This window comes from Oncorhynchus keta, chromosome 23, assembly GCF_023373465.1.
Source record: "Oncorhynchus keta strain PuntledgeMale-10-30-2019 chromosome 23, Oket_V2, whole genome shotgun sequence".
Lineage (NCBI taxonomy): Eukaryota > Metazoa > Chordata > Actinopteri > Salmoniformes > Salmonidae > Oncorhynchus > Oncorhynchus keta.
This window is the reverse complement of record NC_068443.1, coordinates 47,168,886-47,192,218: the sequence shown is the minus strand read 5'-3', so window position 1 is coordinate 47,192,218 and position 23,333 is coordinate 47,168,886. Positions and strand designations below refer to the sequence as shown.

At 41.9% G+C, this 23,333-nt stretch overlaps 1 protein-coding gene across 3 annotated transcripts in view; it reads right to left on the bottom strand.

Moving 5' to 3' along the window:
- efr3a (EFR3 homolog A (S. cerevisiae)) overlaps nucleotides 1-23,333 on the bottom strand; it is a 237,755-nt gene that overhangs the window by 134,864 nt on the left and 79,558 nt on the right. For all 3 annotated transcript variants that reach the window (XM_052477338.1, XM_052477339.1, XM_052477340.1), the window contains exon 6: nucleotides 4,377-4,498. In XM_052477338.1, the coding sequence (XP_052333298.1) occupies nucleotides 4,377-4,498 (122 nt within the window). The remainder of the gene's footprint in view (nucleotides 1-4,376; nucleotides 4,499-23,333) is intronic.

Sequence of the window (23,333 nt, the reverse complement as noted above, 5' to 3'; positions counted from 1 at the left end):
AAAAGACTCCACTATGCAAGTATCAATTTCACTACACCTTCTGTAACCTGTGCATGTGATAAATAAACTTTGATTTGATTTGATTTTCTATGTGTCTACCAGACGGTAATGTGAAGAACATGACCTGGACCAAAGTCAAATTAGGATATAATGTTAGGCCAACAAGACATAGTCCAAATAAAAAAAAACTCTGGTAGAATGCCCTCATTTTCTTTCAAACAAACTCACAACCACAAGATATTTTCTGTAATTGGCTCGCCATTAACTAGTAAATAATGATCTTGTTGTGAGTTTATTTTCCTGTAATAATGAAGACAAATTAGCTAAAGTGAAGAAGTTGTCAGCTATATGATATGGTCATTATTTGAACTGACCAGCCAGCTAGCGTAACATTAGCTAGATAGCTAAGAAGCTAGAAACAAACCAAAACATTGTTTAGCCTGTTGATCCTACCCCCTCATTTTTTGAAAATTCTGTTAAAAATCGCGTAACATTTCAGCGCCCTGCTACTCAAGCCAGGAATATAGTATATGCATATGATTAGTATGTGTGGATAGAAAACACTCAGACGTTTCTAAAACTGGTTAAATCACAGCTGTGACTATAACAGAATGTGCGTTTCATCGAAAAGCGCAGGAAAATCTGATCACTGAAAACTGGAAAATATATCAATGCGCCACTTGAATGTATTCCACACGATGTCAACAGTCTTGTCATTTGCCTAGGATTTGTTTCTTGGTCAAACGGACAAGAGACAGCCCATTTCTTCCGGTCTCCGACCGGATATTTTGGTTGAGATTTACCCGGACATTATTTCAAGACGTACAGCTATAGAATATACATAGCCTCGTGATCAATTTGATCGATTATTAACGTTTACTAATACCTAAAGTTGCATTAAAAAAAGTATTTCGAAGTGTTTTGTGAAAGTTTATCGTCGACTTTTTTAATTTTAAAAAATGACGTTGCGTTATAAAACACAGTTTTTTCCTTGACCACACAGTCTTCATAGATCGATATTTAGGGTATATATGGACCGATTTAATCAAAAAAAATACCCAATAGTGATGTTTATGGGACATCTAGGAGTGCCAACAAAGAAGATGGTCAAAGGTAATGAATGTTTTATATTTTATTTCTGCGTTTTGTGTAGCGTCGACTATGCTAATTATTTTGTTCACTTCCCCTGCGGGTCTTTAGGGGTGTTGCATGCTATCAGATAATAGCTTCTCATGCTTTCGCCGAAAAGCATTTTAAAAATCTGACTTGTTGGCTGGATTCACAACGAGTGTAGCTTTAATTCAGTACCCTGCATGTGTATTTTAATGAACGTTTGAGTTTTAACGAGTGCTATTAGCATTTAGCGTAGCGCATTTGCATTTCCAGATGTCTAGATGGGACGCCTGCGTGTCGGGTGGAGGTAAGAGGTTAAAAAGTTGCTAGATTGACATATACTGAATACATATTTAAACAGGTGGGTTAATTGGTGTTAAAATACATTAGTTATGCTATTTTGGACAAATAGGCAGCCTGTAGTTTTTGTATTTATACTGTTTTATAAACGAAAACGACAAGTTTGATGATGTTGGGCGACAATAGAATGTTCATGATGTAACTGCGACAACTATCGATAGATGTGGTATAAACCAGTCTTCAGTCTTGAAATTTTGGGTTGTTTAGTACATGACATCACATGTGAATCCTTAAAGAAATGGGTGGGGCTAAGGCTTAAGAGGGTGTGAACGATGCTGAATGGGTGGGGCTAAGGCTTAAGAGGGTGTGAACGATGCTGAATGGGTGGGGCTAAGGCTTAAGAGGGTGTGAACGATGCTGAATGGGTGTAGACAAAGAGCTCTCCAGTAGGTTAACCAAAAGACTCAAGGGCCATTTTCTCAAAAGTGTGGTCCCAAGTTTATCAACTTCCAAAGCAGAATTACTTTGCCAATGTTCCCCAACTGTAGTGTATGATATACCATTTTCTAGCTCTGAGTCTTTACTTTTATCCAATGTAAAAAAAAAACATTTCAAATTTTTCGACATATCTAAATGTTGAAAGTGCGTAGGCGACAGAGAGAAACAAAATGGTGCAGTTTGTGCAGCCATGGGGCGGAGTGTGATGTGGGCACTGGGGTGTGAGAAGGTGGATCTGGGCAGGTGTGATGTCGATGTTTGTGTGTGTGTGTCTGTATGCTGTCATTTGATTGTGTATGTTTTGTATTGTTTAAAAACATTTTCTTAATGTGTTAAAAAAATAACAAACCAAGACTGTTCTAATGGCAGGCTTGGTTGTAAGCTAGATATTTCCGAGTCGCGTATGGGTCAATTTTAGCATTTTCCTAACATTAATGTCCTTCTCCTAACCTGACATGTTAATTCTCCTAACTTGCAGTTTACATTCTCCTAACCTGCTGCGAAAAGTCACATCTGCTAGTCAAAACCGGCAGACCTGCCCTGAGAACAGTGCAAGTATCCACTAATGCAATGCATCTTGAATAAACTTAGCCAGAAATCTAATTAACCATAGCCAGATATCTAAATGGCAATGAGGAGTACGCCACCTCTGTCATTGGCGTCATCAATAAGTGCATCGATGACGTCGTCCCCACAGTGACTGTACGTATCTACCCTAACCAGAAGCCATGGATTACAGGCAACATCCACACTGAGCTAAAGGCTAGAGCTGCTGCTTTCAATGACCCGGAAGCTTATAACAAATCCCGCTATGCCCTCCAACGAACCATCAAACACGCAAAGCATCAATACAGGACTAAGATCGAGTCGTACTACACCGGCTCTGACGGTCGTCAGATGTGGCAGGGCTTGCAAACCATTACAGACTAGAAAGGGAAGCTCAGCCGAGAGCTGCCCAGTGACACGAGCCTACCGGACGAGATAAACTACTTCTATGCTCGCTTCGAGGCAAGTAACACTGAGAATGCATGAGAGTATCAGCTGTGCCGGAAGACTGATCACGCTCTCCGCAGGCGATGTTAGTAAGACCTGTAGACAGGTCCACATTCACAAGGCCGCAGGGCCAGACGGACTACCAGGCCGTGTACTGCGAGCATGCGCTGACCAACTAGAAAGTGTCTTCACTGACATTTTCAACCTCTCCCTGTCCGAGACTGTAATATCAACCTGTTTTAAGCAGTCCACCATAGAACGCCATGGTAATCTGCCGACCCGTAGCACTTACATCTGTAGCCATTAAGTGCTTTGAAAGGCTGGTCATGGCTCACATCAACACCATTATCCCAGAAACCCTAGACCCACTCCAATTTGCATACCGCCCTAACAGATCCACAGATGATAAAGTCTCTATAGCACTCCACACTGCCCTTTCCCACATGGACAAAAGGAACACCTATGTGACAATGCTAATAGTTTGACTTCAGCTCAGCATTCAACACCATAGTGCCCTCAAAGCTCACCAGTTAGCTAAGGACTCTGGGACTAAACACCTCCCTCTGCAACGAGATCCTGGACTTCCTGACGGGCCGCCAGGTGGTAAGGATAGGAAAGAACACATTTCTTTAAACAAATAATTACAGCAATATTGGTGGTGGGATGAGGTCTCTCTGCAGAGAATGAATCATAGTCATCTGAATATATTCCTGGTGTCTTTATTAGATTAAGGAAGAGCAGGCATCTCTGGTGGAGTAGGCGTCCCTATAAAGCGCCTGCGTATAAAGCCATGTATGCACCACCACTGTTCGTGGTCCTTCTGTAGCTCAGTTGGTAGAGCATGGCGCTTGTAACGCCAGGGTAGTGGGTTCGATCCCCGGGACCACCCATACGTAGAATGTATGCACACATGACTAAGTCGCTTTGGATAAAAGCGTCTGCTAAATGGCATATATTATTATTATATTATTATTATTATTATTGTTATATTATTATATTATTCTTTCACTGGTTGGTTGGATTGCTAGTGTTTGGTCTGTTCAGTGTGTTATCTAATAAACGTTGCGCTGCCTTTCTTTCCACTGTTATGGGTATTCTTTGGTTGTTTACTGTTGCTTTCTTTCTATCATCTCATGAAAGCAGCGAGCGATGGAACGGTGATTTGTAGATGAATAGGATTATTATAACAATCAGTAAGCCTGGCTACTGTACGTAATTAACTAGCCTACTACTTAGATTTACATTCTCCATTAAACACTTTTTGTTGGTGGCCCATTCTTTTATGGCATGAAAATCTGTGTGTAGCTTTAAAGGTGAACCAAAATTCCACCTTAAATATTTGCTTCCTTACTTGTCTTTGGACAAGGAGAAAATGGCGATATCCTCCCAGTGAGCATAATTTAATTCAAGTGAACAATTCCTTTAATAATTTTTTTGTTCAAGGTTTATTTTCAAGCCTGTTATTTCCTCACCTGGTTCTGGTCTCAGGGTCTTCATGGGTTGAGTGGCACATGGCGCTGAACTGGGAGACAAAGAAGTCATAGCGCCGGTGGTAGGACGGTGTGTCCTCCTCGATGTTGGCAAACTTGACAAACTGTTGGAGGCAGAGACTAGAGTAAATGGAAATTCTAATGACTCAATTAACGTATTGGAAAATACAGTACCAGTCAAAAGTTGACACCTAAGCATTCAAAGGTTTTTCTTTATTTTTACTATTTTCTGCATTGTGAAGACATCAAAACTATGAAATAACACATGGAATCATGTAGGAACCAAAAAAAGGTGTTAAACAAATTAAATTATATTTGAGATTCTTCGAAATAGCCATAACTTGACAGCCTTGCACACTCTTGTCATTCTTGTAAACCAGCTTTATGAGGAAGTCACTTGGAATGCATTGCAATTAACAGATGTTAATTTGTGGAATTTCTTTCATTCTTAATGCATTTGAGCCAATCAGTTGTGTTGTGACAAGGCAGGGGGGAAAACAGAAGATCACCCTATTTGGTAAAAGACCAAGTCCATATTATGGCAAGAACAACTCAAATATGCAAAGAGAAATGACAGTCCATCATTACTTTTAGACATGAAGGTCAGTCTGGAAAATGTCAAGAACGTTGAACGTTTCTTTAAATGTAGTCGCAAAAACCATCAAGTGCTATGATGAAACTGGCTGTCACCGCCACAGGAAAGGAAGACCCAGAGTTACCTCTGCTGTAGAGGATACGTTCATTAGAGTTACCAGCCTCAGAAATTGCAGCCCAAATAAATGCTTCAGAGTTCAAGTAACATCCACATCTCAATATCAACTGTTCAGAGGAGATTGAGTGAATCAAGCTTTCATGGTCAAATTGCTGCTAAGAAACCACTACTAAAAGACATCAATAAGAAAATGAGACTTGCTTGGGCCAAGAAACACGAGCTATGGACATTAGACTGGTGGAAATCTGTCCAAATTTGACATTTTTGGTTCCAACCGCCGTGTCTTTGTGATAAGCAGAGTAGGTGAACGGATGATCTCTGCATGTGTGGTTCCCACCGAGAAGCATGGAGGAGTGATGGTGAGGGGGTGCTTTGCTGGTGACACTGTCTGTGATATATTTAGAATTAAAGGCACACTTAACCAGCACCACTACCACAGAATTATGCAGCGAAACACCATCCCATCTGGTGTGCACTTATCATTTGTTTTTCAATAGGACCCAACACACATCCAGGCTGGGTAAGGGCTATTTTACCAAGAAGGAAAGTGATGGCGTGCTGCATTAGATGACCTGGCCTCCGCAATAACCCGACCTCAACCCAATTGAGATGGTTTGGGATGAGTTGGACCGTAGCATGAAGGAAAATCAGCCATCAAGTGCTCAGCATATGTGGGAATTCCAAGACTGTTGGAAAAGCATTATTGGTGAAGCTGGTTGAGAGAATGCCAAGAGTGTGCAAAGCTGTCATCAAGGCAAAGGGTGCTACTTTGAAGAATCTAAAATATATTTTGATTTGTTAAAACTTCTTGTAACTAGGGGGCAGTATTTTCATTTTTGGAAAAATAATGTTCCCAAAGTAAACGGGCTATTTTGTCAGGACCAGATGCTAGAATATTCATATAATTGACGGCTTAGGATAGAAAACACTCTAAAGTTTCCTAAACTGTAAAAATATTGTCTGTGAGTATAACAGAACTGACATTGCAGGCAAAAGCCTGAGAAAAATCCAATCCGGAAGTGACTCATGTTTTGAAAGCTCTGCGTTCCGATGCGTCCCTATTGAGCAGTGAATGGGCTATCAACCAGATGACCTTTTCTACGTATTCCCTAAGGTGTCTACAGCATTGTGACGTAGTTTTACGCCTTTATGTTGAAGAATACCCGTAAGCGGCTACATTGTGTATGTGGTCACCTGATGGCTCTCAGAGTGATTCTCGCGTAAAAGACAGAGGTAGCCATTTGTATTTTCGCTCCTACTGAAAAACCAATTGTCCCGGTGGATATATTATCGAATAGATATTTGAAAAACACCTTGAGGATTGATTATAAACAACGTTTGCCATGTTTCTGTTGATATTATGGAGCTAATTTTGAAAAAAAATGGGCGTTTTCGTGACCGCAAATCCCGGTCGATTTCTCAGCCGAACGTGAAGAACAAACAGCTATTTCGCCTACAAAAATAATATTTTTTTGAAATAAGGAACATTTGCTATCTAACTGGGATTCTCGTGAGTGAAAACATCTGAAGCTCATCAAAGGTAAACAATTTAATTTGATTGCTTTTCTGATTTGTGTGACCAAGTTACCTGCTGCTAGCTGGACATAATGATATGCTAGGCTATCGATAAACTTACACAAATGCTTCTCTTGCTTTGGCTGTAAAGCATATTTTGAAAATCTGAGATGACGAGGTGATTAACAAAAGGCAAAGCTGTGTTTCAATATATTTCACTTGTGATTTTCATGAAAAGGAATATTTTCCAGTAATATTTATGTCCGTTGCGTTATGCTAATTAGTGTCAGTCGATGATTACGCTCCCGGATCCGGGATGGGTAGTATGGTTACTACATTCCGTACAGTGGTTTATCCTTTAAAAGTTGCAGTGTACTGCAGCACAGCTTGCATGGTGCCACAGAATTCTATGGCACGATATTTAAGTGCCAACCACTGGTAACACTAATGCTAGTTAATGCTAGTTTGACCATCTGAGAAGCCTTCGATAGCCTTCAATAGTGACTGTACTAGGGAATTTTAAACCTTTTTTGTAAGAACAAAGTATATAGGACTAATTTTAAGAAATTTTGTCCAACTAATTTGATTAATATTATGGTGTTTCTATTCCAAGAAAATTGAAAAACCCTCTTGGTTTCTGTTAGGATGGAACGTAAAATATGGTGCTGTACAACATGATGGATGGGAGTAGGTTAAAGTACTTCGCTATTTAGCTAAAGAATCCCTGTGTCATGTGGGCACACAGGAGACCAGGGTTCAATTCCCCGACAAAGAGGAAGGAGTAGGCTGTCCTTGTAAATAAGAATTTGTTCTTAACTGCCTTGTCTATTTAAATAAAGGTTTCGTTAAGAGCATAATATTCCTAATTGTAGTCTAACCAATACCCAAACAGAGATTCAGTCAAAATAAAAATCTCATTGATTTATCAAGACCAGGCCCCATGCTTGTCTCAGGGCAGTGCGAAACGCAGCTAAAATAACTGTAGCCTATTGCTTCAAATCCTATTGCCTCTTACTTCAATATGCTCTTTTAATAAAACCTACACCACATTTAGCAGCACATTACTCAACACTAGAGACTCATGTCACCTGCGGTAGACCTACAGTATATCGAAAAATATGACGTCACTCTCCACAAATAATTACATAGGAGGATTCTAAATTAAAACCAAAAGCCACCTCATGGGTCTCCCGGTGGTGGCCGGCACGGGTATCGAACCTGCATCTGTAGCATCACATTTTGCACTGCGGGAGCCCACCAATCAATGACAACACTTGGTATGTAAAGCACAAACAACACATTTTGATTATTTAATGGACCTCCAACATGATTGGCACCACTTTTATTGATCTCACATTATTTCTGTATTTTCCAGAGGTACGTGTTGACGGACTGTGTTCTTCTAGTTTACAAGATGATGTTTCTGTATGCAGTGCTGCTGCTCTGCACATTGTAGGTAAGTGAGTGCTGCTGCTCTGCACATTGTAGGTAAGTGAGTGCTGCTGCTCTGCACATTGTAGGTAAGTAAAACTTAAATGATATGTTTTACGTTAAATTTTCTTTTCATTAACTTATCTTAATGTTCTTGTGTTGTTTGCAGGTGCAATATCCTTCTGGCCCTATGCAGCCAGGCCCCATTTACTTTTTAACTCCTCACAAGTGTGGCTTGTTTGGTGTCTGCTGTGAAGGAAACCCACAACAAGTCAACTACTTGATTGATGAAGACATGTCATCCAGCAAAGTCAGCAGCGCAGTAATCAACTAAGTGCACCATTTCTTCACCAACTACGGAGTTGGGGAAACACGTGTGGACCTGAATTGTGATAACTGCAGTGACCAAAACAAGAACAAGTTTGTGTTCTGGTATTGTGCCTGGCAGACCATGCACAAAGCACCACCACAGTCTGGACCTTCACTTCCTGATCACAGGCCACATCAAGTTAGCCCCAGACTGGTGCTTCGGCCTCATCAAGCTGCGTTTCAGAATGACCAGAGTGAACACTTTGTGTGAGATTGCTGGTGTTGTGTAGGACAGCACTGTGACAGGGGTCAACATCCCACAGCTGGTTGGACTTGAGGAGGGTACAGTGCTGGTGGAAAGCTATGGCTGGCAACAACACCTGACTCCGAACTTCAGGCCGCTGCCACAGTTCAAACAGTACCAGCACTTCAGATGAATATCATTTTCATTGCATTGTATGAGGTTATTATTCTTATATGAACATGGGAGGTGAATTGATGTTGTGCAAGGCTGTAATGTCTTCTACATTTGTTTGTTATTTCCTGTTTCACAGCTTCGATGCTCTGGAGCTTGGTGTTGTCGCCAAGGAGCGTTCAGACTCAGTCGGGACGCTGACATGCTTCCTCCCATAGATGGCCTGCCTTTACAAGCACGACCTGGACTGGACACAGCTAGACAAACTTATGTTTTTGGGAAGATCAGGACATTACATGCCCTGCCCCAAAGTCAAGGGCAGGACAGAAACAGGCTCTCCGAATACAGATTCCCTTGTTCGTGTGTGGTTCGGACGGACCAGTCATCAGCACATTCTGCAGTGCCTCTATTCAAATGACTCTCTCCTAACACACACGCCATACGTTGCTGCTACAATAAAAACATGTTATCCTGCTGCTCAGCCACTGCTGCTTACCCCTGATTGATAGCATATAACTAACTACCTCATATATCATTGATATTCTTGTATTATATTATTGTATTATATTATTGTATTATTGTATTATATTGCTAATGGGCAAGTACCCATTTGATTGCACCGTTTACACCCTCTAGAGACCCATCCACTTAGCAAGACGTGGCTGGGGTTATAGCATTTCCTTCACATTTTTTATTATTTTTATTTTACCTTTATTTAACCAGGCAAGTCAGTTAAGAACATATTCTTATTTTCAATGACGGCCTGGGAACAGTGGGTTAACTGCCTGTTCAGGGGCAGAACGACAGATTTGTACCTTGTCAGCTCGGGGGTTTGAACTCGCAACCTTCCGGTTACTAGTCCAACGCTCTAACCACTAGGCTACGCTGCCGCCCACATGACCAGTGTGTCTGGGTAAGCATCATCTAATATTTATAACGTGTTTATGTTTGTACAGTTTCTGTTTACCTGGAATGTCTCCTTATTGTAGGCTACTACCACTTTTAGTCTTAATCTTTACTACACTACTCACTGTTTAGTACATGACCTCACATGTGAATCCTTAAATAGATGGGTGGGGCTAAGGCTTAAGAGGGCATGAACTATGCTGAATGAGTGTAGACAAATGAGACCTTTCCACTCGGTACCAAAACATTCAAAGGCCATTTTCTCAAAAGTGAGTTTACAAGTTTGTAAACTTTCAAAGCAGAATTACTTTCCCATTGTTCCTCAAATGCAGTGTATGATATACCATTTTGTAGTCTCTACTTTTATCCAATGTAAAAAAATATATATATTTGCAACATGAGACCGATTTGAGCCGGTTGGTCGCATATACAAAATGGCGCAGATCAATTTCTTTGGCTAGAGTCTGTTTAGCAAAATTCTAATGAAGAAGAAAAAAACATTTGAAGAAAACATAATCATTAAAAATAACTCCCCATTTTAAACAGCCTTGATTTACTCATACACCCAGTAAGATTATTAATAGTGTAGATAATCCATTTATCCAGGGAGGTTTAGCGGTTAGAGATGTGAGTCAGCAACCGGAGGGTTGCCAGTTCGAATCCCGGGTCAGACGGGAAAAATGGGAAAGTTGGTATCAAATCCTAGATGCCATTTCCTGCAGTTGTGCCCTTGAGCAAGGCACTTAACCTCCCCACAACAACAGCTCCCAGGGCATCCAGTGTAGCATCTCTCCAAAACCTTTATATATGCATGTGTTTATTTCGGAGGGGTTGGGTTAAAAGTGGAAGTCATACTTTGGTTGGACCAATAAAGTGATCTTATCTTATTTAGAACACCAGGCAGTCACAGTTGAGAGGCATCGAGTCAGAGGTCAACAGCTTTCGCTGCTGTGATTTCACTGGACACGTTCCAGGTTGTCGCTTTTCTTCTTTTCTGTTTTAAAGGAGAGTGGAGTTAAACTCATCTTCACTATATTCATTTTTTTTCAGATGAAGACAGTGATTAAACCAGGGGGGTAGAGCCTTTAACCGTTTGAATCCCGGGTCTGACAGAAATAATCTGTCGGGAAGTGAGCTGAAAACAGGAGGGTTGCTGGTATCAAATCTTTAAAATGCCATTGCCTACCGTTGTGCCCTTTAGCAAAGCACTTAACCTCCACAACAACAATTGTCCACGGGCGCCCAGTGAGGCAGACCTGGTCCAACCTGTTTATGTGTGTGTCTTTCGGAGGGGTTGGGGTAAAAACTAAGTCAAAGTTCGGTTGGACATTTTTTACATTGATGAATAAATTGATTTTAATCTGTAGTTGCAACCTGAGATTTTATATTTTTTTCTAGGTAGTCTTCATGCAGTCACACCATGCATACCGTCTAGAGGATAAATAAATAAACTAGAGGAAACCCTTCTATGACGTCTGCAATGAAGGATTTTCCATTCAAAAGAAGATCTGAACAATTAAAACAAATACAAGCTTTTTCTACATGAACAGAAAAGTAAATTCAATTAAATTTGATATGGGACTTTGCCAGGTGTAAGGAAAGGAAGTTACTTTTCAGACAGAAGTGTAGGTGTGATTTCTGAAGTAGGCAGTGGACAGTGGAGTGGTGAACTTAGGTCACATCTCCCACTCTTCCTGTCACAATTATTCAAGATAAATCTAACAGTGGGTTTCCATAGAAGAAGACAGGGGTCAATGAAACCTCGAAAGCCATTCATTTTCGATGGAGGAAAGCAAGGTTGGCAGGGGGGACTGTTGTGCAATGCGAGCATGGGCGAGGAAGCGTGAACAGGATGGGACCAAAGTCGGGGAAAGCTGAACTTTATGCAAATACTCAGTGATATTGAACAGTTGAAGCTAACTATAGCTTCCACCCCTCTGGATTGGCTGTTGATACCAAGCACTACCTTGCCTGCTTGCTAGCACCCACATAAGGGCGAAGCGTGGCTATCCAAATTATCACGTTCATAGGAAACCCAATTTTTTTTTAACCTTTATTTAACTAGGCAAGTCAGTTAAGAACAAATTCTTACTTACAATGACGGCCTAGGAACAGTGGGTTCACTGCCTTGTTCAGGGTCAGAACAACAGATTTGGACCTTGTCAGCTCGGGGAATCAATCAAGCAACCTTTCGGTTACTGGCCCAATGCTCTTACCATTAGGCTACCTGCCACACCCACTAAGGCTGCATCCTGATTTCGACCATTTTCCCCAAAGTGTCATCATATATGCCATTTAGCAGACGCTTTTATCCAAAGCGACTTCAGTCATGTGTGCATACATTCTACGTATGGGTGGTCCCGGGAATCGAACCCACTACCCTGGCGTTACAAGCGCCATGCTCTACCAACTGAGCTACAGAAGGACCATCATGGATTCAACATTGGTGTTAACTCCCTCTAGACAATGATTTCAACAATCCAATGCTTTTAAATACATGACAGGATGTGTGCAAGTGCACAATTTAGGAGATTGTTGGAGAATCTCAATCTTTGGCCCCAAAACTCAAATCAGTTTCCTTCCTTGTATCCAATGTCCTTGATCTGTAAGGAAAGTGGGGGAAGCAATAGGGTCTGAGCCTGACTGTAGCCTGGCTAGGCAGTGTCCATTTTCCACTCGACATGGCAGTCATCTAGTGCTTTAAGCTAGGATAAGGACGTACGTTTATTTTCCTTTATTGAGTCAGAAGCATCCACTTCATTGCTTTCTAATGTGGCTTTCTCGGCCCTCTCCCTAGAACAAAGACTCTCCTGTTCCTCTTATGAAGTGGGACTCTGTTGACCATGCTCGGTCAGAAAACAAGAGCTCGGTCCTTCAATGGCTTGCCCTGGAAGTGGAACAACCATGTGGAACTACATAAGCAAACAAGGACTAAAGAGATTGCAAATCACAGCCTTACACACAGAGAGCAATGGAGCGGTATTGCTTTGTGAACTTCTCCCCAAATTAATTTAAAATATTTGGGGTATTTTGTGCTTTGACCATGCTGTGTTAGTGCAAAGGTTGAAATGTTACTGGTCATGCTCTAGATTGGTTAATAAATTACCTATCAAATCGTGCACCATGTGTAATGACGCATGGTTGTGAATCTGAGTCCATAGAGGTGTGCTCAAGTGTTCCGCAAGGTTCTATTTTGGGCCCACTGTTGTTCATTTTGTATATCAACAACATTGGGGATCTTTTTGAAACAGAGGATGTTCATTTTTATGCAGATGATACTGTTTTTTATTCAAGTAGTAGTAGTTGTTTATCTTTAGCTTTTGAAAATGCCCAAAGAGCATTTAACATCATATAACAGAATCTGTATGATTTAAAGCAGATTCTAAATTCAGGTAAAACAAAATGCATGGTATTTTCAAATGCCAGACATGTTACAAATCATGTCATTGCGACATTGGCAGGACATACTATAGAGCAATTTTAAGTGTACAAATATTTGGGTGTGTGTGTTGATGAGAAGCTGAGCTTCACTGTGCATGTAGAGAACTCAGAATATGATTTTATTACCGGCATAAGGCTGGTTTTTCTTTTGAGGCCAGGAAGGAGCTGGTACGATGTACATTACTGTCAGTTTATACAGTGGGGAGAACAAGTATTTGATACACTGCCGATTTTGCGGGTTTTCCTACTTACAAAGCATGTAGAGGTCTGTCATTGTTTATCGTAGGTACACTTCAACTGTGAGAGACAGAATCTAAAACAAAAATCCAGAAAGTTACATTGTATGATTTTTAAGTAATTAATTTGCATTTTATTGCATGACATAAGTATTTGATCACCTACCAACCAGTAAGAAGCTAGAAGGGAAGATAGAAACCATTATACACAGGCAGTTAGAAAAGCCAAGGCTAGCTTTTTCAAGCAGAAATTTGCTTCCTGCAACACTAACTCAAAAAAGTTCTGGGACACTGTAAAGTCCATGGAGAATAAGAACACCTCCCAGCTGCCCACTGCACTGAAGATAGGAAACACTGTCACCACTGATAAATCCACCATAATTGAGAATTTCAATAAGCATTTTTCTACGGCTGGCCATACTTTCCACCTGGCTACTCCTACCCCGGTCAACAGCACTGCACCCCCCACAGCAACTCGCCCAAGCCTTCCTCATTTCCCCTTATCCCAAATCCAGTCAGCTGATTTTCTGAAAGAGCTGCAAAATCTGGACCCCTACAAATCAGCCGGGCCAGACAATCTGGACCCTTTCTTTCTAAAATGATCTGCCGAAATTGTTGCCACCCCTATTACTAGCCTGTTCAACCTCTCTTTCGTGTCGTCTGACATTCCCAAAGATTGGAAAGCAGCTGCGGTCATCCCCCTCTTCAAAGGGGGGGACACTCTTGACCCAAACTGCTACAGACCTATATCTATCCTACCCTGCCTTTCTAAGGTCTTCGAAAGCCAAGTCAACAAACAGATTACCGACCATTTTGAATCTCACCATACCTTCTCTGCTAGGCAATCTGGTTTCAGAGCTGGTCATGGGTGCACCTCAGCCACACTCAAGGTCCTCAACGATATCTTAACCACCATCGATAAGAAACATTACTGTACAGCCGTATTCATTGATCTGGCCAAGGCTTTCGACTCTGTCAATCACAACATCCTCATCGGCAGACTCGACAGCCTTGGTTTCTCTAATGATTTCCTCACCTGGTTCACCAACTACTTCTCTGATAGAGTTCAGTGTGGGGTCTGCTGTCCGGACCTCTGGCAGTCTCTATGGGGGTGCCACAGGGTTCAATTCTTGGACCGACTCTCTTCTCTGTATACATCAATGAGGTCGCTCTTGCTGCTGGTGAGTCTGATCCACCTCTACGCAGACAACACCATTCTGTATACTTCTAGCCCTTCTTTGGACACTGTGTTAACAACCCTCCAGTCAAGCTTCAATGCCATACAACTCTCCTTCCGTGGCTTCCAATTGCTCTTAAATACAAGTAAAACTAAATGCATGCTCTTCAACCAATCGTTGCCTGCACCTGCCCGCCTGTCCAACATCACTACTCTGGACGGCTCTGACTTAGAATACGTGGACAACTACAAATACCTAGGTGTCTGGTTAGACTGTAAACTCTCCTTCCAGACCCACATCAAACATCTCCAATCCAAAGTTAAATCTAGAATTGGCTTCCTATTTCGCAACAAAGCATCCTTCAATCATGCTGCCAAACATACCCTTGTAAACCTGTATAAAAGACACCTGTCCACACACTCAATCAAACAGACTCCAACCTCTCCACAATGGCCAAGACTAGAGAGCTGTGTAAGGACATCAGGGATAAAATTGTAGACCTGCACAAGGCTGGGATGGCATGCAGGACAATAGGCAAGCAGCTTGGTGAGAAGGCAACAACTGTTGGCGCAATTATTAGAAAAAGGAAGAAGTTCAAGATGACGGTGAATCACCCTCGGTTTGGGGCTCCATGCAAGATCTCACCTCATGGGGCCTCAATGATCATGAGGAAGGTGAGGGATCAGCCCAGAACTACATGGCAGGACCTGGTCAATGACCTGAAGAGAGCTGGGACCACAGTCTCAAAGAACCATTAGTAACACACTACACCGTCATGGATTAAAATCCTGCAGCGCACGCAAGGTCCTCCTGCTCAAGCCAGTGCATGTCCACACCCGTCTGAAGTTTGCCAATGACATTCTGGATGATCCAGAGGAGGAATGGGAGAAGGTCATGTGGTCTGATGAGACAAAAATAGAGCTTTTTGATCTAAACTCCACTCGCCATGTTTGGAGGAAGAAGGAGGAGTACAACCCCAAGAACACCATCCCAAACGTGAAGCATGGAGGTGGAAACATCATTCTTTGGGGATGCTTTTCTGCAAAGGGGACAGGATGACTGCACAGTATTGAGGGGAGGATGGATGGAGCCATGTATTGTGAGATCTTGGCCAACAACCTCCTTCCCTCAGTAAGAGCATTGATGATAGGTTGTGGCTGGGTCTTCCAGCATGACGACCCGAAACACACAGCCAGGGCAACTAAGGAGTGGCTCCGTAAGAAACATCTCAAGGTCCTGGATTGGCCTAGCCAGTCTCCAGACCTGTACCCAATATAAAATCTTTGGGAGCTGAAAGTCCGTATTGCCCAGCGACAGCCCCGAAACCTGATGGATCTGGAGAAGGTCTGTATGGAGGTGTGGGCCAAAATCCCTGCTGCAGTGTGTGCAAACCTGGTCAAGAACTACAGGAAATGTATGATCTCTGTAATTGCAAACAAAGGTTTCTGTACCAAATATTAAGTTCTGCTTTTCTGATGTATCAAATACTTTTTATGTATAAAATGCAGATTAATTACTTAAAAATCATACAATGTGATTTTCTGGATTTTTGTAGATTCCGTCTCTCACAGTTGAAGTGTACCTTTGGTAAAAATGACAGACCTCTACATGCTTTGTAAGTGGGAAAACCTGCAAAATTGGCAGTGTATCAAATACTTGTTCTCCCCACTGTGTGTGTATATATATATACACAGTGGGGCAAAAAAGTATTTAGTCAGCCACCAATTGTGCAAGTTCTCCCACTTAAAAAAGATGAGGGAGCCCTGTAATTTTCATCATAGTTACACTTCAACAATGACAGACAAAATGAGGGAAAAAAATCCAGAAAATCACATTGTAGGATTTTTAATGAATTTATTTGCAAATTATGGTGGAAAATAAGTATTTGGTCACCTACAAACAAGCAAGATTTCTGGCTCTCACAGACCTGTAACAATTTCTTTAAGCGGCTCCTCTGTCCTCCACTCGTTACCTGTATTAATGGCACCTGTTTGAACTTGTTATCAGTATAAAAGACACCTGTCCACAACCTCAAACAGTCACACTCCAAACTCCACTATGGTCAAGACCAAAGAGCTGTCAAAGGACACCAAAAACAAAATTGTAGACCTGCACCAGACTGGGAAGACTGAATCTGCAATAGGTAAACAGCTTGATTTGAAGAAATCAACTGTGGGAGCAATTATTAGGAAATGGAAGACATACAAGACCACTGATAATCTCCCTCGATCTGGGGCTCCACGCAAGATCTCACCCCGTGGGGTCAAAATGATCACAAGAACGGTGAGCAAAAATCCCAGAACCACAAGGGAGAACTAGTGAATGACCTGCAGAGAGCTGGGACCAAAATAACAAAGGCTACCATCAGTAACACACTACGCCGCAAGGGACTCAAATCCTGCCATGCCAGACGTGTCCCCCTGCTTAACCTGTTAGTCCTCTAGGGGCATTATTTCATTTTTGGATAAAAAGGCCCATTAAGCGCAATATTTTGTCACAAAAAGATGCTTGACTATGCTTGGAATTGATAGTTTTGGAAAGAAGACATTGACGTTTCCAGAACTGCAAAGATTTTCACTGTGAGTGCCTTATAACAAAAGCTTCAGGCAAAACCAAGATGTTTGAGGACCAGGAAATGAACAGGATTTCTGCAGGTACGTTTTCCATGATCGCCTTATATGGCTGTGAATGCGACAGGAATGAACGGACACTTTCTAGCGTTTCCCCAAGGTGTCTGCAGCATTGTGACATTTGTAGGCATATCATTGGAAGATTGACCATAAGAGACTACCTGCTGTGAAGCACGGTGTCTGCGTGGAAACAAAAGTCAGCTACCAGTATTTTTCCATCCAATCAGAGAACAAAGAAGGCTTCTAGGACTGCCATTTCAATGAAGAGATATATGACAAAACACCTTGAGGATTGATTCAAACAACGTTTTCCATGTTTCAGTCGATATTATGGAGTTAATTGAAAAAAGTTTGACGTGCAGGTGACTGAATTTTCGGTTAGTTTCGGTAGCCAAATGCATAGTAACAAAACGGATCGATGTGTCCCAAAGAATCCAGGAAAAACTGGACATCTGCTATGTAACTGAGAGTCTCCTCATTGAAACATCTGAAATTCTTCAAAGGTAAATTATTTTATTTGATCCCTTTGCTGGTGGTTTTTGTGAATATGGTGCGTGCTAAATGCTAACGCTAAATGCTAAGCTAGCTATCACACACAAATTATTGATTTTCTCTGGTTCTAAAATATTTTGAAAATCTGAGACGACAGGATTGTTAAGAAAATGATTTTGAGCAGGCATATTTATTTCATTTCATTTGCGATTTTTAAAATCACTGCTCTAGGTAATGAGCTCTGAGGCATGGACCGACCGCATGCGGGATGGGGCGGACTATGAGGTTAAGCCAGTACATGTCCAGTCTGAAGTTTGCTAGAGAGCATTTGGATGATCCAAAAAAGATTGGTAGAATGTCATATGGTCAGATGAAACCAAAATATAACTTTTTGGTAAAAACTCAACTGTCTGTTTGGAGGACAAAGTATGCTGAGTTGCATCCAAAGAACACCATACCTACTGTGAAACATGGGGGTGAAACATCATGCTTTGGGCTGTTTTCCTGCAAAGGGACCAGGAACTGATCCGTATAAAGGAAAGAATGAATGGGGCCATGTATCATGAGATGTTGAGTGAAAACCTCCTTCCATCAGCAAGGGCATTGAAGATGAAACGTGGCTGGGTTTTCAGCATGACAATGATCCCAAACACACCATGAAGGAGTGGCTTTCGTAAGAAGCATTTTAGGTCCCCTCATTCCAGATCTGTCATAGAAAATCTTTGGAGGAGTTGAAAGTCCGTTTTGCCCAGAAACAGCCCCAAAACATCACTGCTCTAGAGGAGATCTGCATGGAGGAATGGGCCAAAATACCAGCAACAGTGTGTGAAAACCTTGTGAAGACTTACAGAAAACGTTTGACCTCTGTCATTGCCAACAAAGGGTATATAACAAAGTATTGAGAAATGTTTGTTATTGACCAAATACTTATTTTCCACCATAATTTTCAAATAAATTCATTAAAAATGTGATTCTCTGGATTTTATCCCCTCATTTTGTCTGTCATAGTTGAGAAGTGTACCCCTATGATGAAAATTATAGGCCTCTCATCTTTTTAAGTGGGAGAACTTGCACAATTGGTGGCTGACTTTTGCCCCACTGTATATATATATATATATATGCAGGCCTCAGCCATTACCATGAGAGCACTTGATTCAGTGTATCATGCAGCCCTCAGGTTCATTACAAATCAGAAACTTCTAACACATCATTGTGATCTCTACAGCGCTGTTGGCTGGTCGTCATTGACCTTGCGTAGGCTTAAACACTGATTTATAAGGCCATATTGGGTAAAATGCCATTTTATCTCTGTTCTTTTTTAGTCAGGTCAGTAAATAAATATCAATTACGGTCCCTTTCTGATTTGCTTCTAACAGAACCAAGAATTAGAACAGGTCATGGTAGAAATAGTTTTAGTTACTTCGCCCCGTGGTCCTGGAATTCTCTCCTGAACATTTTAAAATTTGATGATCTAGTTTCGTTGGTGGAGTTTAAACACTTGATCGATGTATATATCATAGAAGAGTGTAATTGTTTTTAGGCCAGCTATTTTTAGTCAAGACGTTTGTGTTTTAATTTAAAATGTTTTTTTTTGTACTGTATGTATGTATGTGTGTTTGTAGTTTTGTTTAATGTTGAGTTAGTGTATGTAAATTGTTTTGTCTGAAACGTTGTCCCCTCTGCTGCTATTGGACAAGGTCTCTCTTGGAAAAGAGATATTATCTAAATGAGAGAAAAAAATGTATTTATGAAGGTAAAAAAAATATTAAATAATAAAGGAGTAACGAATGTGACCAAATAAATGTATGGTTATGTCACACAGTTATGCCACATGAATCTCTCTAGAGCATGATATGTGGTCGTGGTGGCTCAGTTGGTAGAGCAGTTGGTAGAGCATGGCGCTTGTAACGCCAGGGTAGTGGGTTCGATTCCCGGGACCACCCATACGTAGAATGTATGCACACATGACTGTAAGTCGCTTTGGATAAAAGCGTCAGCTAAATGGCATATATTATTATTATATTATGATATACGGTCATAGATGATTTGCGAAGCATCTATGTAGTGCTTATGAAGCCTATATGAAGGATATATGAAGCCTTTGTAAGATGCACTTCAAATAAACCAAGTCTCCATTCCTCAGATTGGAAACCAAGTCTCCATTCCTTATGAGATGGTGCCGACAGAGATGGTCGCCTCGCTTCGCGTTCATATGAAACTGACGCATTTACATTTTTTGTTTATTATGTCTTACATTGTTGCCCCAGGAAATCTGAAGTCTAATTACACACAGCCAGGAAGAACTATTCGACATAAGAGCAACGTCAACTTACCAACATCACGACCAGGAATACGACTGAAGTGGATCCTTTGTTTGTACCACCACCCAGGACAATGGATCAGATCCCAGTAGGCGACCCAAAACAGCGGCGCCGCAGAAGGGGTGGACGGAGCGGTCTTCTGGTCAGGCTCCGTAGACGGGCACATCGCTCACCGATCCTGAGTATACTACGAGCCAATGTTCAGTCTCTTGACAACAAGGTAGATGAAATTCGAGCGTGGGTTGCCTTCCAGAGAGACATCAGAGAATGTAACATTCTCTGTTTCACGGAAACATTGCTCACTCGGGATACGTTATCAGTCGGTACAGCCACCCGGTTTCTTCACGCAACGAGCCGACAGAAACAAACATCTCTCTGGTAAGAAGAAGGGCAGGGGTGTTTGCCTTATAATTAACAAGTCATGGTGCGTTCATAACAACAAACAGGAACTCAATCAAATGCCGACCGCATTATCTACCAAGAGAATTATCTTCGATTACAATCACAGCCTTGTATATCCCCCCCCAAGCAGACACCCCGACGGCCCTGAAAAGACTTCATTGGACTCTATGTAAACTGGAAACCATAGATCCTGAGGATGCATTTATTGTAGCTGGGAATTTTAACAAAGCTAATCTGAAAACAAGGCTCCCTAAATTTTATCACAAAATCGAACGCACGACCTGGGCTGGCAGCATTCTGGATCATTGCTACTCTAACTTCCGCGACGCATACAAAGCCCTCCCTCGCCCTCTTTTCAGCAAATATGAGCATAACGCCATTTTGTTGCTCCTAGCCTATACACAGAAACTTAAACAGGAAACGCCCGTGCTCAGGTCTGTTCAACGCTAGTCCGACCAATCGGATTCCACGGTTCAAGATTACTTCGATGACGTGGACTGGGATATGTTCCGGATAGCCTCAGACAACAACATTGACGTATAGGCTAATTGTAAGTGAGTTCATTAGCAAGTTCATTGGTGGTGATGTACCCACGGTGACTATTAAAACCTTCCCCACCAGAATCCGTGGATTGATGGCAGCATTCACGCAAAACTGAAAGCGTGAACCACTGCATTTAATCACAGCAAGGCGACTGCAAACATGACCGAATACATACAGTGTAGCTATTCCCTCCGCAAGGTAATCAAACAAGCTAAGCGTCAGTGTAGAGACAAAGTAGTTGCAATTCAACGTCTCAGACACGAGACGTATGTGGCAGGGTCTACAGCATGCGAAGACCAGCTGGCTGGTGTGTTTACGGACATATTCAATCAATCCCTATTCAGTCTGCTGTTCCCACATGCTTCAAGAGGGCCACCATTGTTCCTGTTCCCAAGAAAGCTAAGGTAACTGAACTAAACAACTATCGCCCTGTAGAACTCACTTCCGTCACCATGAAGTGCTTTGAGAGACTAGTCAAGGATCATATCACCTCCACCCTACCTGGCACCCTAGACCGACTCCAATTTGCTTACCGCCCCAATAGGTCCACAGATGACGCAATCACACTGCCCGAACCCATCTGGACAAGAGAAATATCTATGTAAGAATGCTGTTCATCGACTACAGCTCAGCATTTAACACCGTAGTACCCTCCAAACTCGTCATTAAGCTCGAGACCCTTGGTCTCGACTCCGCCCTGTGCAACTGGATCCTGGACTTCCTGACAGGCCTGCCCCCAGTTGGTGAGGGTAGGAAACAACATCTCCACCCTACTGATCCTCAACACTGGGGCCCCACAAGGGTGCATTCTCAAACATCTCCTGTACCCCCTGTTCACCCATGACTGCGTGGCCATGCATGCCTCCAACTCAATCATCAAGTTCGCAGACGACAATACAGTGGTAGGCTTGATGACCAACAACAACGAGACGGCCTACAGGGAGGAGGTGAGAGCCCTCATAGTGTGGTGTCAGGAAAATAACCTCATACTCAACTTCAACAAAACAAAGGAGATGATCGTGGACTTCAGGAAACAGCAGAGGGAGCAGCCCCCTATCCACAGAGGGGACAATAGTGGAGAAGGTGGAAAGTTATGATCCTTGGCGTACACATCACGGACAAACTGAAACTGTCCACCCACACAGACAGCATGGTGAAGAAGGCGCAACAGCACCTCCACAACCTCAGGAGGCTGAAAAAATTTGGCTCGTCACCGAAAACACTGAAACTTTTACAGATGCATAATCGAGAGCATCCTGTCGGGCCGTATCACCGCCTGGTATTACAACTGCTCCATCCACAACCGCAAGGCTCTCCAGAGGGTAGTGCGGTCTGCACAATGCATCACCGGGGGCAAACTACCTGCCCTCCAGGACACCTACACCACCCGATGTCACAGGAAGGCCAAAAAGATCATCAAGGACAACAACCACCTGAGCCACTTCCTGTTCACCCCACTATCATCCAGAAGGCGAGGTCAGTACAGGTGCATCAAAGCTGGGACCGAGAGACTGAAAAACAGCTTCTATCTCAAGGCCATCAGACTGTTAAACAACCATCACTAACATTGAGTGGCTGCTGCCAACATACAGACTCATCTCTAGCCACTTTAATAATAAAAAATTGGATGTAATAAATGTATCACGAGTCACTTTAAACATTGCCACTTTATATAATGTTTACATACCCTACATTACTCATCTCATATGTATATACTGTAGTCTATACTATCAACTGCATCTTGTTTACATACCCTACATTACTCATCTCATATGTATATACTGTAGTCTATACTATCTACTGCATCACATCTCATATGTATACTGTACTATCTTGCCTACATTACTCATCTCATATGTATATACTGTAGTCTATACTATCTACTGCATCTTGTTTACATACCCTACATTACTCCTATCGCATCTACATCCATATCTATTTATAAGTACATATTTTCATTAATTCCTTTACTCATCTCATATGTGTGTATAAGGTAGTTGTTGCATCTTGTTTACATACCCTACATTAAATATGTTAGATTACTTGTTTACATATATTACATATGCATAGTCAGAACTAGAAGCATCCAATGCATTGTTTTACTTGTTAGATATTACTGCATAGTCAGAACTCCCATTAATATTTGCTAACCATGTGTATGTGACCAATACAATTTAATATCTCCATTCCTCAGTTTGGAAACTTGGGCCAGGAAGTGAAAGACACTGAAAATAGAAGGGCTATTTGTAGCAGCCTAATCAGCCAAAGATTGGAGGAAAGTGTGAACGAGGGCAAACACAGGTACCCCAGGGTCACTCCATCGTAACTCCATCGTAACTTTGTTGTATCCATAAGACACGCGGTGTGGATGACTGCCCTGTGGTTATGAATATAGCAATGACTTCATG